This window comes from Brachypodium distachyon, chromosome 2, assembly GCF_000005505.3.
Source record: "Brachypodium distachyon strain Bd21 chromosome 2, Brachypodium_distachyon_v3.0, whole genome shotgun sequence".
Lineage (NCBI taxonomy): Eukaryota > Viridiplantae > Streptophyta > Magnoliopsida > Poales > Poaceae > Brachypodium > Brachypodium distachyon.
Genome location: NC_016132.3, coordinates 56,269,279 through 56,285,938, shown reverse-complemented (window position 1 = coordinate 56,285,938; position 16,660 = coordinate 56,269,279). Strand labels below are relative to the sequence as shown.

General features: G+C 41.7%; 2 protein-coding genes across 2 annotated transcripts; both read left to right on the top strand.

Moving 5' to 3' along the window:
* Nucleotides 1-618: 618 nt before the first annotated feature.
* Nucleotides 619-6,520, top strand: LOC100840198. The gene is made up of 14 exons (XM_003564871.4): nt 619-776; nt 1,456-1,965; nt 2,046-2,080; nt 2,171-2,249; nt 2,358-2,436; nt 2,756-2,836; nt 2,950-3,062; nt 3,550-3,603; nt 3,938-4,097; nt 4,546-4,765; nt 5,002-5,109; nt 5,229-5,354; nt 5,497-5,548; nt 5,953-6,520. The coding sequence occupies exons 2-14, from the start codon at nt 1,525-1,527 to the stop codon at nt 6,100-6,102; spliced, it is 1,698 nt and encodes a 565-aa protein (XP_003564919.1). The 5' UTR covers nt 619-776; nt 1,456-1,524; the 3' UTR covers nt 6,103-6,520.
* Nucleotides 6,521-8,232: 1,712 nt separating this feature from the next.
* Nucleotides 8,233-16,220, top strand: LOC100839284 (AP-4 complex subunit epsilon). The gene is made up of 11 exons (XM_003564868.4): nt 8,233-9,036; nt 9,883-10,068; nt 10,186-10,401; nt 10,497-10,607; nt 11,190-11,387; nt 11,487-11,618; nt 11,980-12,036; nt 12,114-12,230; nt 12,815-12,892; nt 13,585-13,728; nt 14,638-16,220. Exons 1-11 carry the CDS (start codon nt 8,434-8,436, stop codon nt 15,709-15,711), a joined length of 2,916 nt encoding a protein of 971 aa, XP_003564916.1. The 5' UTR covers nt 8,233-8,433; the 3' UTR covers nt 15,712-16,220.
* The last annotated feature ends 440 nt before the right edge of the window (nt 16,221-16,660 follow it).

Below are 16,660 nucleotides of genomic sequence, written 5' to 3'. Positions count from 1 at the left end.
GATTCTCATGGAGAGGATCGAGTGTTTGTACCTACACTCTACACACTGCCTCGTGTAAAATCTTTCGGGCAACTGCGTCCGGAGCGCATCACTGAAATGCAGCAGATCGGGGTTAATTTAGTTGATGTGATCGACATGGGTGAACTATGAACCATGCACATTTTGTTAAGTTCGCCGCGCCGGTGGCCCAGCGATGTTCTGAAGAGGTTCACACTTTCTTTTTTTCAAGTCTGGAGAGGTTCACACTGACGCAGGCTTGTGCGCATATGCCGGCCATGCCATGGCCGCGCGTGCTTCCGTTCCGGCTGACCACTGTGAACTGTCCACGCAAACTCCAGTCTTCACACCAAAGCACCAAGCAGTCCACCAAACAAACACCTCATGGGCATCCGCATCAATCACACGCAGGCGCTCCCACGAGAGGAAACTCGAGTCGAAGCCCCTCGCTGCCGGTGCAGAAGGGACGAATGAAATGGCCATGGAATCTGTCTTTGAGAGAGAAAAGGGGGCAAGGAGGACGTACGATGGCGCGCCACGAAGCCGGAGTGGTCGCGGGTTTTTGTTTTTCCGTTAACGGACAGTAGAGACGTATTTAAGATAGAATGGCACATCTGGACCGTTGAATGCATCAGCGGCCGAGATCCGACGGCATCGGAATAGGAAGAGATCGGCCCCTGGAACGAAACAACACCGATTCGTGTCCCCGTCTAATCCCTCTGCCGCCCCCTGCTCGTCCCCGGAGGCACACCACCGCCGCACCGTCCGCCGGAGGAAAGGTGCGCTCCCTCGTTCCCGCTCAATCCCCATGTCTTCTCGAACCATAAAGAATTTGACCATAGGATTCGTATAGGTATTTAGTTTCTCTTTAGCTATTAGTTCGCGGCGGGCAAGACGCGCGGACTCTGGATCCGCTAGATGCGATTAGGGGCTCTAATTGATGATTGTTATGTATAGTATCGTACTACCGTCATATGGTCAGGTTTTGGGTGGAGCCTAAATGCCTAATAGCCGTCATGATGCGGCTACCTGTGTGGTTGTGAATTGGGTGCTAATGTTAGGGTTTAAGTCTCCGCATGCTGCGGTGCAAATGACTTACACGCAAGTGGCGATACCGTACGGGTGTGCATTTCTCTTCATAGATTTCAGTGTGTATGAATTTGGCTGTATTGAAGTCCTTTATTAGTATAACGGCAAAGCTTTTGCCTCTTTAAAAAAAAAGGTATATTGAAAACAATGAAAAAGGAAATTGTGAAGCTAGTCAAGCTTGATGAATAGGCCTGAGTCCTGACAATGGGTAGGAGATGAACTGGATTAATGACACACTCAAATTTTATATTCCTGCATTTACATTAGGATATCATGGAAACATGTAAGTTTGATTTTTCAAGACCAAATAGTAATAACTGCAAAGCTAATGTGTGCTAATGTTGCTCCACTGTTTGCCTTGTGTTGCAGATTTGTTTAGTGAGCTTAAGCTGGTGGAAATTTGCCTAGTCACGTGTCATATTTAGCGTCTGCTTAGTGATGAACAACTCTCACGGTCAGCCATTACCTCCTGGTGTTGGAACCTGGCAACCTCCACCTTCAAACCATCCTTCACAATTTCAGCCTAGTCCACGTCCACATGCTTACCCAACACCATATGACACCAGACCCAATGGTGGCAACAATCAGAATACAGCAAATGTCTTCTATGCAACACAACCTTTTCATCCTAGTCCACATCCACATGCTTATCCAGCACCATACGACACCAGACCCAATAATGGCAGCAATCAAGATACATCAAACCTCTTCTATGCTACACAGCCTAACACGCCTTTACTTCCTGCTCAGAGTACCCCTAATGCACCCACAGATCCTGGGAATTGGCAGGCCCATCAGACTGCTCATGAGGTTGCCAACCATAATGGTAGTGCAGCAAACATCGAATCTGCTGTCCAAGAGGCTGTTCTCCATGAACAGGTATTCATATTCTCCAGAGGATCTAGATTATACTTGTGTTATGTTTATGTTTCTTAATCGGTTGTCTATATGATAACTAGGACATTGAGACGCAGCAAGTCATACAAAATCAAAGGTTCGTTCCCCCCATTTCCTTTTGTGCTGATGGTCCACAGCTGTCTGCAGTTGCTTGATGTATCGGTGTCCTGTTCATTTTTTCATTCAGACAAGCAAATGCAACAAGCGAGCCTGCAGAATATGGGGAAGACATGCTTTTGAGCCGGCGTGATCCTAATGCACTGAAGGTGATAATCTATCATTCTTATTATTTTCTGTCATTTCCTCCTTCATTTGTTTCTCTGTGAAAATTGAACTCGATTAGTTAATTCAGTTTCGTTACCTTCATTTTTTAGGAACACTTGCTAAAGATGACGGTTGACCATCGTGCGGAGATGGCAAACAAAAGGGGAAAGTCACTTCAGCATGATAACGGTCATTATATTTCCACAAATAATACTCTACTTGTCTATTTCCATTTCCCTACTATTTTCTGTTTCACACCTCCAAAGTGTGTAAACTTCTCATTTATGATGATTATGATTTGACACTATGAAATACTAATTAATATCAGTAGAAGGATATTTCCAGGGGAAATGAATTAAATCCTTCAACTTGTGTTTTCTTGCTGCTAACATTTTGGTTGTCATGTTCTTATGTTACATACGTGTTGAATTATATACATAGTTGGTTCCATCGTTAAAGTGAGGCAACTCTTTGCCAATTAAACCTGATGATTAAGCATGCTCACCAGGCAATGTTGAAATTGGCAATGGCTATGGTGTACCAGGAGGTGGTGCTTATCACGCTGGAAGCTTTTCAAGTGCTCAAATGAGTATGCCACCTCTCTCTAAGTCACTTACTGCTTTGGGGTATTACATATTTACATGCCACTTCTCTCTAAATTACTTGCTGCTTTCAACTAAACTAACTTTTTTTTTCCTACAGATAAACCAAAAGATGGTGCTGATGATCTTCCCGAGTTTTTGAAGCAGAGGTTAAAAGCAAGGGGAATTCTTAAAGACAAGGCAGCAAATGATAATAGCGCAGCTAAACAAAAGGTAATTTATAATTATTTAACTATTTTTTCCCTTACATTTACTCTCCATTCTTTCTGTTAGCAGGAAGTAGAAACTGGATTGTGGTAGATAGGGTAACCTTGAATCAGTGCTAGCACCATCTTGCTATTGTAGACACATAACTACATAAGATATTTGATATCATGTAGGATCATGTGTGTATGAGTGACTTAGATGAAGAGAAGAATCAGAAGATGTTGTGAAATAAACTTATCAAAGCTGTATGGTAAATTTTTTTTTTAAATCTGAATATGCTGGTCCCTGCCATGGAATCTGTATAAATGGAAATGGTTATTTTATACCAGGTGATATAATATTTTGCACCGATTGGTGTACTGAAAATGAAAAAAATATCCCTTCTGCATTGGTATTAACTAGTATTAAGTATCAACATCTCTTTGAGAACCTAAATGCACGGTTGATCTTTCTCTTTACACATTCAATTTGTGCTTGTGCCACTGGATTCCAGGCAGATTCTCAGGAAGGCCACAACATATCTGCCCAAGAGTTACCTCCTGGTTGGGTAAGTATATGCTAATATTTTCTCATACTGTTTTTCCGAAGTGTTTAATAAATTTTCTAGCTGATATGCATAGCCAACTGTGTCTTGATTTTCTTGGTCACTTTGCAGTGTATCCTGGACACTCTAATATATGTGTGTCTTTAACAAACTTGTATCTGGAGACATCAGTTTATTAATTTTCAAGTTTTCATTTGCTAACTTGGACACGCTAGTATATGTGGCATCCTTCAACAGCTACTATTTGCTGTGTATTTGCCATATCTATTGATTATGAGCTTATAGTAGTTACAAGTTACAACAGTCCGTTCTCCTCCATTAACTTATTTTATTTTAGGTCGAGGCGAAAGATCCAACTACTGGTGCTTCTTATTTCTATAACCAAAGCACTGGAGTGACCCAATGGGATCGCCCTGGTGGTGCTGTGAATCCTGTGCAGCATCAAGCTGCTCCATCATTGCCAGAGAATTGGGAGGAGGCACTTGACAAATCAACAGGTGTTGAATTTTTCTGTATCAACCGCACAATATTTGTCAGAGCGAAAAATGCCACTGTTTTATCACTGAACTTCTGTAACATTCGAAAACAATCTTGTGCTATTCCAAAGCTGAAAACAAGTCAAACATTAATTTTTGTTGAAATTCAACAGTTATCAGGAAGGAGAAACAGTTTTACCATAAATCATGCTAATCAAAGATATATTGTGTTTTTAAATGAGTTTTGCTTTTGATATGAATGCGTAGTATGGTATTATAAAATTGTGATATCATGAAAATAATTTCGTGACAAATCTATTGGTACCACTGTACCAACATGACCAACGTAAATATATTTTTACATATGTATTAGTAGTCAAAGAGAAGTTTGTCTACACGCTTTCTAGAACACCATGTATTTCTTAAAGGAACTCTTAGTGACACATCTATGGTTTGTTCATTATTTTAGGCCAGAAATACTACTATAATACAAAGACACATGCAACACAGTGGGAACCACCTACTTCTGTACAACCAGGTGTTGTGCCACATGCATCCACCGATGTTGCAGTTCAGCCGACTGCCCAAAATGCTGATCTTTGCAACCCTCACATGCAAAGATGTTCAGGCTGTGGTGGATGGGGAATTGGTCTTGTCCAGCCATGGGGATATTGCAATCACTGCACAAGGTACTCTATTGATAATCTAATCTTGTAAACTAGTAAATGTTATGAAGTTTTTGGGGGATTTATCTCAATCGCTGTGATCTTGTCTCAAACCATACCTACTTTATGATCTATCTATGTTGTCTATCGTTGCAGATGTACTTTTAGTAGCAAGCAATATCCATACCAAATGCAACAAATAAAATAATTTTAGGAATATAGGCATATAGCTAATGTTGGGTTATTATGCCCGTTTGCAGGGTTCAAAATCTGCCTTTTCAACAGTATCCATCTTACTCGAACAATATCGTGCAGTCAAGTGGCACCAATGCTCCCAAAATTCAAGGAAATGTTGCAACTAAGGACAGGTAAATGGGATTTGTATTCAGGGCGTCAGCTATTGTTGCTTAATCGGTTATGCTTCTTCTAGTTTATCCTGCTAAAATGTTGCATCATATTATTTATTTAGTTTGTCATATACATGCAGATCAAGCACAAAACCTCCTTCTGGAAAGGCAAACAAAAAGGATAACCGCAAAAGAAATCACGCCGAGGATGATGAGCTTGACCCAATGGATCCAAGCTCTTACTCAGATGCTCCACGGGGTGGCTGGTAAATGATCTCACTCTTCCTGAAGGCTTATTACGATTCATTAAAACTGATAATCTTGGCTGTTGTAGTTACGATGTGCTTCAGTTTAGCTAGGATAATCAATATAGAATGCAGTTGTAACAAGTTGCTCCTTTTTTTTCAGGGTTGTCGGCTTGAAGGGTGTACAACCACGAGCAGCGGATACAACTGCATCTGTATGTTATCTGATTTGCAACTTCCCTTTATGTGATCTAGGAATAAATTTGCCTACCCTCCGGCTTCCGTTCAGATGATAAGTAATATATCTAGGTGCCTATACACCCACTGAAAGCATACCATATGACCTGTTAGAATCTGTTGACAGGCTTCCATATATCATGGTTATTTGAGCCTTGAGAACTGGGCAAGCGCCTGTTAGTTACTGTCTCTGATAAATTCCCATGTTTCTTTATCTGTCACGTGGAACTAAGGATTATATGGAAGTAGTAACATATGGGATCTCCCAAAAAAAAAAACTACGGTACCTGTGATTCCAGATATAGATCAAACCTTAATACTTATCCTCTACTGAGAATAACTACTGAGAATAAGGAGTCCTCTTTTCATGGTTTATTAACAGGGGCCTTTGTTCCAACAAAGACCATATCCCTCACCTGGTGCCGTGCTGAGGAAAAATGCGGAGGTAGCATCCAATGGCAAGAAGCGTGGTGGCATGGCTGCAATCAGTAAAAGAGGGGATGGCAGTGACGGGCTTGGGGAGGCAGATTAAGCTTCTCAGTGAACTTCCTTTGCAGCCAGTAAATCTAGTGGTTTTGATATTGGAATTTGCTGAAACATCGACATATGGGCGACTACAAAGAAGCAACCTAGCAGCTGGAAAATTTACCAGGAACAAGTCCAGTGCAGGAGAGGCTAGTGCTGTCTGAGTTCACTGAGTTTATTCTTGCCTTATCAGCTCAGCGTATTACCTAACACATTGTGGCCTTGGCATGACATACCTGAAATATGTGTGTTTATTTATACTGGAAAGTGGTGGTACTCTGTAAGGTGAACAATTCAGCTTATGTAATGTGGGTATGAACAATTCTTTATCTAGGTTGACAAGGTCAGACTTACTGATGTATGACATTTCATGTTTGTACATTTGCTGAATTATCTTGTTGAGTCAGGTGTTCATTTGCTGATAACACAGTGACCAGATGCGTCTGCCTTCTGTTGACTCTACACTTCGGCGAAAACCATGAACTGATCCTGGCTGCACATGCTCCCGTATCCAAAAAATATTGTCCATATGTTTTTTTTTTCTGTTGACTGAGTGTTACGTGCATACAAAGAGGATAAAAAACAAAGAAAAAGCAACTTAATATATTTTTTAGCTCGCCATTAATGTCATTTTTGTGCACACAAATCATCAATACTATTGGTATTTATAAGTGAAGTTCTTTATAAGTTTCTCATGAAAACAAGCAGATACAGGAGTAAAGTCTAATATCTACACGTGAGATTTCTTTGGAAATTCCAAAAGTATACAGAGACATTTTTGTATTTTCAAAATAAAGAGGCAGGGTGAGCGGAGCCAAACATCCACATTCTCCGTTATTGGTATTTATAAGTTTCTTGGGTTGTATATTGACTTGGGTTGACTTCATGTAAGCGGCGATTGGCGGTGCGTGCAGAAACTGCCACGTGACGTTGCGCCGGCCCACCTAATTAAATATATTAGGTTGGTATATGATATCATCGGTGGTATATGGTATTGAAATTCAATGATATATGCTTTCATCAATGGTATGTGGTATGTGAATGATATATTTATTGGTATATGGTATATGATATTCCTTCAGGTGGATACCACGTGTAAGCCTCTCCGCGCACCCCTACATAGCCGAGGCGCTAGAAATGACTTTCCATTGACTTCAACTTACGCGAATTATTTCATGCTTGCCGGGGCAGTCTCAAATAAAGATGTTAGCCTGTGTATATTTAAAACATGCCTACTAGATAAAATGTTGTGAGCGCTTTAATTATCAATCAAGAAGGAAAATGTTTTATTTTAGTTTACTTCCTGAGGAATCTAAGGTAAGTTTATTTTCCTCAAAATTAGTACAAAACCCACTGGTCCCAACGAAAAAAAACAGTCACACCTCTCTCGAAAACGGGCCTCTGTACCACCACTCCCCGCTGAAACCGTGGTTGCCGCTTCGGCGACAATTTGTGTTGTGGAGCAGTACTTAGGTCTCTTAGAGTTAAACTTCGGTTCCTCAGATTTGGCTCTACGGTGGATATGGTGGCAGCGTGCAGTATAAAAGTAAGTTTTTCTTGACTCTTGATCCACCTCATCGGCGGCACAAAGGACGAATGGGGATTGTTTGGCTGCTAGGTTCAGTTTCGTCACAGAACTAGTGAGGTTAAGTCTCACTAGATCCATCTGGCCGGTTCTGGAGTGGTTATCCAAACCTTTTAGCCGCCTTCTTCTCGGGGCATCAGTATGTTTCTTAGATCACCTTTGTCATGTTTTTTGGTTTCAATTCGTGACTTCTCAGGTGTTATGTAAACAATGTTTTCTCGTTTTAATGTGTTTCAAGGTTCGGAGGCAACATTGAGATTTGGTCACAACGCATCACCAGCAAGTGCAAGAGAAACACCAATCTGTTTTCAACAACTTATGTGTAATTTTATTTTTATTTTAAATGATCATTAGTATATGAGCTTGATCTTCTCGCGAAAAGTTAGTAGAACTGAGAATGCCTTAAGGTAGTGTAAAGAACATTTTAGAAAATCCTTATTACTCAATACAAAATGTTACATCAAAAAGAAGAAAAGAAAAGCAAAACCGAGGCACAATGACAAGAGACTTCCTTGGAATGCAAAACAACTCGAGTAAAAGTGTGAAGGAAAAACAAAAGAGAAAGAAAAAAAACTAGGCCGATCCCGATCTCCCTGGTCTACCCCGACGAAACCCACCTTCCCACTCTCGGCCGATCCAGATCTCCGCCTCCTCACTTCCCCGCCCCCAACCGGACGCTTCCGCCGCCGCCGTCGCCGTCGCCGGCGGCGACCAGCCAGCCATCATCCACTCCGAGCCTCCAGCCGAACGCCAATGGAGCAGCTCCGGACGATCGGGCGGGAGCTGGCGATGGGGTCGCAGGGCGGGTGGGGGCAGTCGAAGGAGTTCCTGGACCTCGTCAAGTCCATCGGCGAGGCGCGCTCCAAGGCGGAGGAGGACCGCATCATCTCCCGCGAGCTCGAGCACCTCAAGCGCCGCCTCGCCGACCCGGACGTGCCCCGCCGCAAGATGAAGGAGCTCCTCCTCCGCCTCGTCTACGCCGAGATGCTCGGCCACGACGCCTCCTTCGGCCACATCCACGCCGTCAAGATGACCCACGACGAGTCCCTCCCGCTCAAGCGCACGGGGTACCTCGCCGTCGCGCTCTTCATCGACGAGCGCCACGACCTCGTCATCCTCGTCGTAAACACCATCCAGAAGGACCTCAGGTCCGACAACTACCTCGTCGTCTGCGCCGCGCTCACCGCCGCGAGCCGGCTTATCGGCGAGGAGGCCATCCCTGCCGTGCTGCCCCAGGTCGTCGATCTTCTCGCGCACCCCAAGGAGGCCGTGCGGAAGAAGGCTGTCATGGCGCTCCACCGATTCTACCAGCGATCCCCCTCATCCGTCTCCCACCTCGTCTCCAACTTCCGCAAGGTCCAAACATTTCACCTCTCCTTCTCTCTGCTCTAATTCGACCTTTCCCTAGCTGCAATATAAGTATAATAGCCTGTATTTGTCATGCCTTAGCTTCTCAACCTTCAAATTTTATCTCAAATGCGCATGCACTACTGAAATTTGTCTCAAAGGTGCATGCGCTACTGTTAATTTTTCTTACTCAAAGATGCATGTTTTACTGTTAATCCTACTAAAGCTTGATAGTACTTTGTTTGTGCTCAATGCATATCTGTCTGTCAATGTGTATTTTGAGTTACATCGACTAGCTACTGTCTCTAATCGTGGTTACTTGGCTTGAACCGTGTGATATTAGATGTTTAGTATTCCATCCTTTTCTTTATATCTATATATGCAGCCCCAACAGATTTTCTCAAATTATCTGTACATTTGGACTCCAAAGCATACTTAATTTTCCTAGCCAAACGATTTTAATGTTGTCATCCTATTGGGTGAGGCAACGTGGAGATGAAGAGAGAGTAGCGGAGGATTGAATGAATGATCCAATTAGCATGTGGAATGCGAGGAGAAGGCCAAACAACAATTTGTCTCTCTTCCTTATAAGGCTGCATGTTTAGATATTTAGAAATGGAGGGAGTACATCTCTTGCCTATCTTATGTTACATTTTGCCTCAAAGATTTGGGTTTCATTAGTTAACACTAAAGATGCACTTTTTTCTCTATTAGATGCATTTTACCTTGTTGGGAGGCTATGACATAGAGGGAGTTCTATACTCAGTGCCTCGTTGGGATTTTTAGGAATTCTTGGGTTAAATGCATTATTATTTCTGGCTGAGGTTCTGAGTAGTGCTGCTTATTCTTCTGCAGAGACTCTGTGATAATGATCCTGGGGTAATGGGTGCAACTCTGTGCCCACTCTATGACCTGATTTTGGAAGATCCAAGTTCCTACAAGGATTTAGTCGTTAGTTTTGTTAACATCCTCAAACAAGTTGCGGAGAGGAGGCTTCCGACTTCCTACGATTACCACCAAATGCCCGCACCATTTATTCAGGTCTGTGAGTTTTATTTTGAACTTAATTTTAAGTGTTCAAGGATGCTATGTGGTGTTCTTTTGCCAGCAGTTTGGAGTTCTTTAATTGGCACAATCTTTTTCTGTTGCTATTTGCAGATAAAACTATTGAAAATACTTGCTGTGCTGGGTAGTGGTGACAAGCAAGCAAGTGGCCATATGTACACTGTCTTGGGCGACATATTCAGGAAGGGTGACACTGCCAGCAATATTGGCAATGCAATATTGTATGAATGCATATGTTGTATCTCATCCATTTATCCCAACTCTAAGATCATGGATGCTGCAGCTGAAACAACATCGAAGTTTTTGAAGGTTTTGGCATAAACTTGTGTAGGGCTAAATAAATGACTTTCGTGATGGTGTGTTCACTGGAAGCTAATGCTTGATTGCCTTTTTGCTGTTTGCAGAGTGATAGCCATAATCTTAAGTACATGGGTATTGATGCTCTTGGAAGACTAATAAAAATAAATCCTGATATTGCAGAAGAGCACCAATTGTCTGTTATCGACTGCTTAGAGGTGAGTGCTGTGACAAGTTAAATCTTTGGAATCCATGTCAAATAATTCCTCCATTCCCTAGAAGAAAGCATATTGGTTTTTTCCTACCAAGTTTATAGAAAAATATTAATATCTACAATACCAATAGATTCACCATGCAATATGTTTTCTAGTTTATTATTTAATACTTTAGGTGTCAACATTTTTGTGAACAAACATGGTCAAACTTCATTTAGGACAAGACTTATATGCCCTCATGCTGCCATTCATTTTGTGTATTCTTTTCGCATGCTGCATGAAAATGAAGCTATGCCCTTTTATTTAAATCATGTTCCAGTTGTATAACTAATTTTGTTGGAAATGGTGATAAGCTGTTCATTTTCATGTTTCCTTGTAACAAATTAGGTTAGCTGAAGATGTAATTGTAGTGAGCTACGATATTATATACCACTACCTAGTTGTTTGTTTGCCACAATGCCATGTCCATTTTCATGGTTATTACCTGTGACCTTGGTTGATGCATGTAAAATTGTATCAGCACCTCCATTGTTGTATTTTCCTGTTAGTATTGTTCATCTCTCACTTGTTAGTTCTTATGATTAGGACCCCGATGACACTTTGAAGCGTAAGACCTTTGAGCTTCTTTATAAGATGACAAAATCAACTAACGTTGAAGTGATTGTTGATCGGATGATTGAGTATATGATCAGCATAACCGATCACCATTACAAGGCAGAAATTGCATCCCGTTGTGTTGAGCTAGCAGAACAATTTGCACCCAGCAATCAGTGGTTCATCCAGGTAATCCATGTGTATTTGCCTATCTCATCAAGCGCGTGATGTAATTTTCATGTATTGGTTTTAGCATTAAATCATCTGACTCCTTCAATTATTCTCCAGACCATGAACAAAGTCTTTGAGCATGCTGGTGACCTGGTCAACATTAGAGTGGCACACAATTTAATGAGGCTCATTGCCGAAGGATTTGGAGAGGAGGATGAAGGTGCTGATAGCCAATTGAGATCATCAGCTGTATGTACTCTGAACTTCTTATGATTCCTTGCTGCTGAGTTTAGTTTTTGTAATGCTAAACATGGTTGCTGTGAATAGGCAAGCTTTTTTGTGATTCTTCTTCCAGTGGGTATATAAATTGAAATAAGGAAAAAAGGATGCTCGTGAACTGGCCATACCCCTTGTTTTTTTCAACTTGGTAGTGGACGCTGGAAGGAAATTTCCAGATCATTCATGCTTTAATTGCTGTTATATTGTTCAGCTTGACAGATTGGAGTCTGTTAACATAACTTTCTCAGACTCCTCAACTGGATGATTCTTCGTTTAAAAAAAATTCTCTGTACTTAATCTGTTATGTAATTCTTTTCTTTTTTGTAAACAGGTAGATTCCTACCTCCGGATTCTGGGGGAGCCAAAGCTTCCCTCCTCATTTTTGCAGGTAGTTATGTGTTTCGTATTTCCTTCCTATCTCAGGACGAGTTTTTTGAGGTAACATATTTTTCATCATACTTTCAGATCATATGCTGGGTTTTGGGGGAATATGGAACTGCAGATGGGAAGCATCCTGCTTCTTATATTATTGGGAAGTTGTGTGATGTGGCAGAGGCCCACCCAACTGATGACACCGTCCGGGTATGCTCTGTTAGCTAGCTTATGTTTCATTCAGTTGCCCGGACCTTTTTTTTTATTTTTCGTACTCTATGTGGACTATGAGAAGATATATCCTCGTTGAGGCAGTACTCTTCAATTTGGGGAACATTAAGGCACGTGGAGTTGCTTTGGTCAAGCTGATATTGTACTGTATTTTTCGTTATAGACTTATCGTGTCAATTTACCACTTAGGAACTGTTCTGTGATTTACAAAGAACTTCACATTGTACATAATTGTTTGATAACCTGTAACCTTCGTGGGTTGTTCATTAATCGATGTATTTATGGCATAGCTGTTCAATATTAGTAAGACATTCATGCAAACGTCCTGGTTTTCCCGTGTGGAAGTTTAGTGTGGGCATGACTGTGATTTTTACTCCATGATTGATGGTGCTCCATCCTCATATTCGTCTAGTCTTTGCACAAGAGATGCTGGACCATATGTATAGCATGCATTATGTTCTAGCTTATTTGTTCCACTTTCATTATTGTACACGTCTATGTTGTGCTGCTGATATATGTATTCTTTTGTATTAATTGACATTTGGTTTTTTGGTTTCTTCAAGGGTTATGCAGTATCAGCAATTTTGAAGATATTTGCATTTGAAATTGCTGTTGGAAGGAAGACTGATATGTTGCCGGAGGTAAATGAAAATATGCACCTTTTCCGAGTCTCATTTCTCATAGTTAGGTGTCATATGTTTTCGACCCAAAATATGATTCACGAAAGGGAATGTATTTTTTTTTCACAATTCTAGCATTTGGGAAGTTAGAATAACTGAAAGTGTATTGACATGGGTATCACTACCCAAGTTGCGTGTTTTGTGCATTTGCCTTTGTGGGCAGTCACCTATATTTCTTTTTATTTAGCAAATTGAGCATTTAGGATTACAAAGACTTGCAAAATCATGTTGCAGTGCGACTTTGGAACACCACCAAACAAAGAAACCCAAGTATGGTCAAGGGTCATTTGTCATCTACCCTATCATACTATCATGTTTTCATGTGTGTATTGCTTAAACTGTGCAAAACCTTTTCTGTAAAACTATTCACTGTGATGATAGCATGCTTGTAATTTGTAAATAAGAAAATCACTGTTCGATCTGGTACATGATTCAGCACTGAATGATGTAAAATAAAGCATTTCATATGAGAGGAAAACAATCGAATGTATGTGGTGTAACCATGTAAGTATTGTCCACCTGGTGGTGAGGGTGCAATAAAGAACTTGACAACTTCGGTTCGGACAGTAATGCTTCAATAAGTTGAAAACACTTATTTGTAGGTTGGTTCCTTTTTCTTGTCTGCACATCTAATATTGCTCTGTTCTTTGCAGTTTCAGTCATTGGTAGATGAACTATCAGCTTCACATTCAACAGATTTGCAGCAGCGTGCATATGAGGTGCAGGCTTTACTAGGCTTGCACAAACAGGCTGTTGAAAGTGTAATGCCCTCAGATGCAAGCTGTGAAGATATCGAGGTACTGTTATGCCTTTTCTTGACTGGGCGTGGTACTCCAATTTGTTTAGTTTGCTTAATTAGTAAATGTGCATGTTTTATCATACAAAATGCTACCTTGATATAGATTTCTCCGTTCTGAACACAATTTTTACTGCAACCCAAAAGTCTGGTTGGAGGTTATTTGTGGCGACCCAAGGACAATCTCCAGCATAATTTGTTATGTTGTGGCATATATTGCATCATTTGTACACAAGCAGCCTAAAAATATTAAACAAAGCTTTCAAAAGCTATGTAAAGAAGTCCTGAAAAGTCTACCAAGTTGATTAATTCAAATTAAAGGTAGACAAATTACGTTAATCAGTGGTTTTCCACTCACATTTAACTCGTCCTTTGAGAACCGAGCAATCTTGGTTGGCTAGAGCGTGTGTCTGCGTGCTCGCCCACCTGCGTTTGACGCCCAGCCTCGGCAGGGGTGCTCGCTTCTTGTTAAAAAATGTCCTGGGTGCTAGCCCCCATGGGTTGAGTTTTTTTATCCTTTTGGAATACAGTAGCAGCTTCATTTGCAACTTAAATAAGAAATTTTTCAGCTAGCCAAACTGACAAATATCTAAGCATGGTTCAACGAGGCAACATTGTCAAAATCCAACGATAATGCCATTAGAAGATTAAGTTAAAAGATGAAGCAGGGCATATAGCATTCAAAGAGTACATAGCTGCAACCAAATGCGATGAAGCCAATGTGATCTATTATAATTGACCTGGGCGTCATCCATACCAACATATTTTTTGTGAATATGTTTACTTATAGTCTCAATGTGAAAGTCTAATATTGCAAGTAGATGCAGTTATTCAGATTTAGTTCTCTGCAAGATGTTCTGAAATTTTCTAATATGTCCACACTTATAAAAAATATTAATTTATGTTGCAGGTCGACCGAAACCTGTCATTTCTTAACAGTTATGTGCAGCAAGCCTTGGACAAGGGTGCGGCACCCTACATTCCTGAAAGTGAACGCTCAGGTGTTGCGAGTGTTGGTAACTACAGAACCCATGATCAACATGAGACATCTGCGCACACTCTTAGATTCGAGGCCTATGAGCTACCTAAACCTTCACTACCAACAGCAACCTCACAAACCAGCATTTCCCTACCAACAACAGACCTTGTTCCAGTTCCAGAACAAAGCTACTATAAGGACGATCATCAAATGTCAAGGCCCCAGCCGTCTGGCAATGCACTTTCTGGTGAATTTGGTACCAAGCTTCGTCTTGATGGGGTTCAGAAGAAATGGGGAAGGGAATCCTATTCCTCCTCTTCTACCCCTTCAAGCTCAACCTCTAGCCAACAAGCAGCCAATGGGAGCACTAACTCTGATGGGGGAGGGTTGGTGGTAAGTTCACAGGCACGAGAATCCTCTTATGGTTCTAAGAGACAGCAGGGAACAGAAGTTTCAGCAGAAAAACAACGGTTGGCTGCTTCACTTTTTGGTTCCTCGGCTGCTAAAGCCGATCGGAAGGGACATGCTGGTCGGAAGGCAGCAAAAGAGAGTCACTCAACTGACAAGGTAAATGTTGCTCATGCAGCACCTCAGCCCGCCAAGGACCAAGTAATCCCTGCTGTCCCACCGCCCGATCTGTTGGATCTTGGTGAGCCGGTTTCATCAAGTGCCCCATCAGCTGACCCCTTCTCGCAGTTAGATGGACTCCTTGGTCCAGCATCAGCCTCTCCCGTGCTTTCTGGAACCTCTGCTCCCAGCGCTTCCAGTACACCAGATCTTATGTCAATCTTCTCGGATGATGTACAAACTGGATCCACCAGTGGATCCACAGATGCCACAGTAGGTGATGTTCATTTGAAAAACTCCCAGAAAGGAGCAACTTCGGTTGCTGCAAAAAAGGGCCATAGCCTTCAAGATGCCTTGCAGAAGGACGCCACTGCACGCCAAGTTGGTGTGACTCCGACAGGGAACAATCCTAATCTTTTCAAGGACTTGCTAGGCTAGAATATACATCAGATGTTGAGTGCACACAAGTTGGGTAAGAGAAGTTTGCCCCCAAGACATTCCGATCGGTGAACCGGTGATGATCACGCTGTTTGATCAGCACAGGAACAAGAGGTATATTTGGTTTTGAGTCACAAGGCACGACCTTTCCCCCTCTTGACTGGGAGGGGTTTGTGTGGTTGAGAGATGGACGTTTGCGGGTAAATTTCCTCGCATTTTTCGCATGACAATTTCTTGTTGAGACTAGTGTACATGTGTTTGTTACATGATGTGTAATTTGTACATGCATGATGAGGCTGGGTCCAGAAGGCGTGTGCCTGTGCTCTTTTGTTCAGTTGGATGGGGGCCTGTCACGTCGATGTTCAAGATTTACCCATATTGGATATACAGTAGCTGGACATTTGGAACTAAAATACTGTGTCATCGATTCCTTTTTGAACTGGATGAAATAAAAATGCAAGTCTGTCAATGGTTCTTGCCTTATTTATGCAATAGATTTTCTTCTTCAAGTGGGTTCATGCCAAAGCACTGTCATTGGCTCATTGTTTTTCATCCTTACAATAATTGGATTAAATCCGGTCAGAACCAATGAAATAGGACTGTGTATGATTCAAATCTTTATATTTGTGATATCCAAGCCATCTAGAACCCTTTTTTTATCTTGTAAGCTGTGAAGACGTACAGGCAGAAATGCCATGTCTATTTTCCTTTTGAAGTTTGCTTGCTGTCGGGTGGCAGTTTGGCACGTGCATAGGCGTAGGCATCGAAAATATTGGAACTGTCCAATCGTTCTTCACTATCTTCCGCTCCAACTTTGCCACTAATATCTTGATCCAGTGAGATCCTGTTGGGTACTTCACGTCTCGTAATTGGACTCATGTTGGTTTGGAAAATCCTGCTCATCCATAACTTCTCGTGTATACTAAATTGAATGTGCAAGTGCATCTTA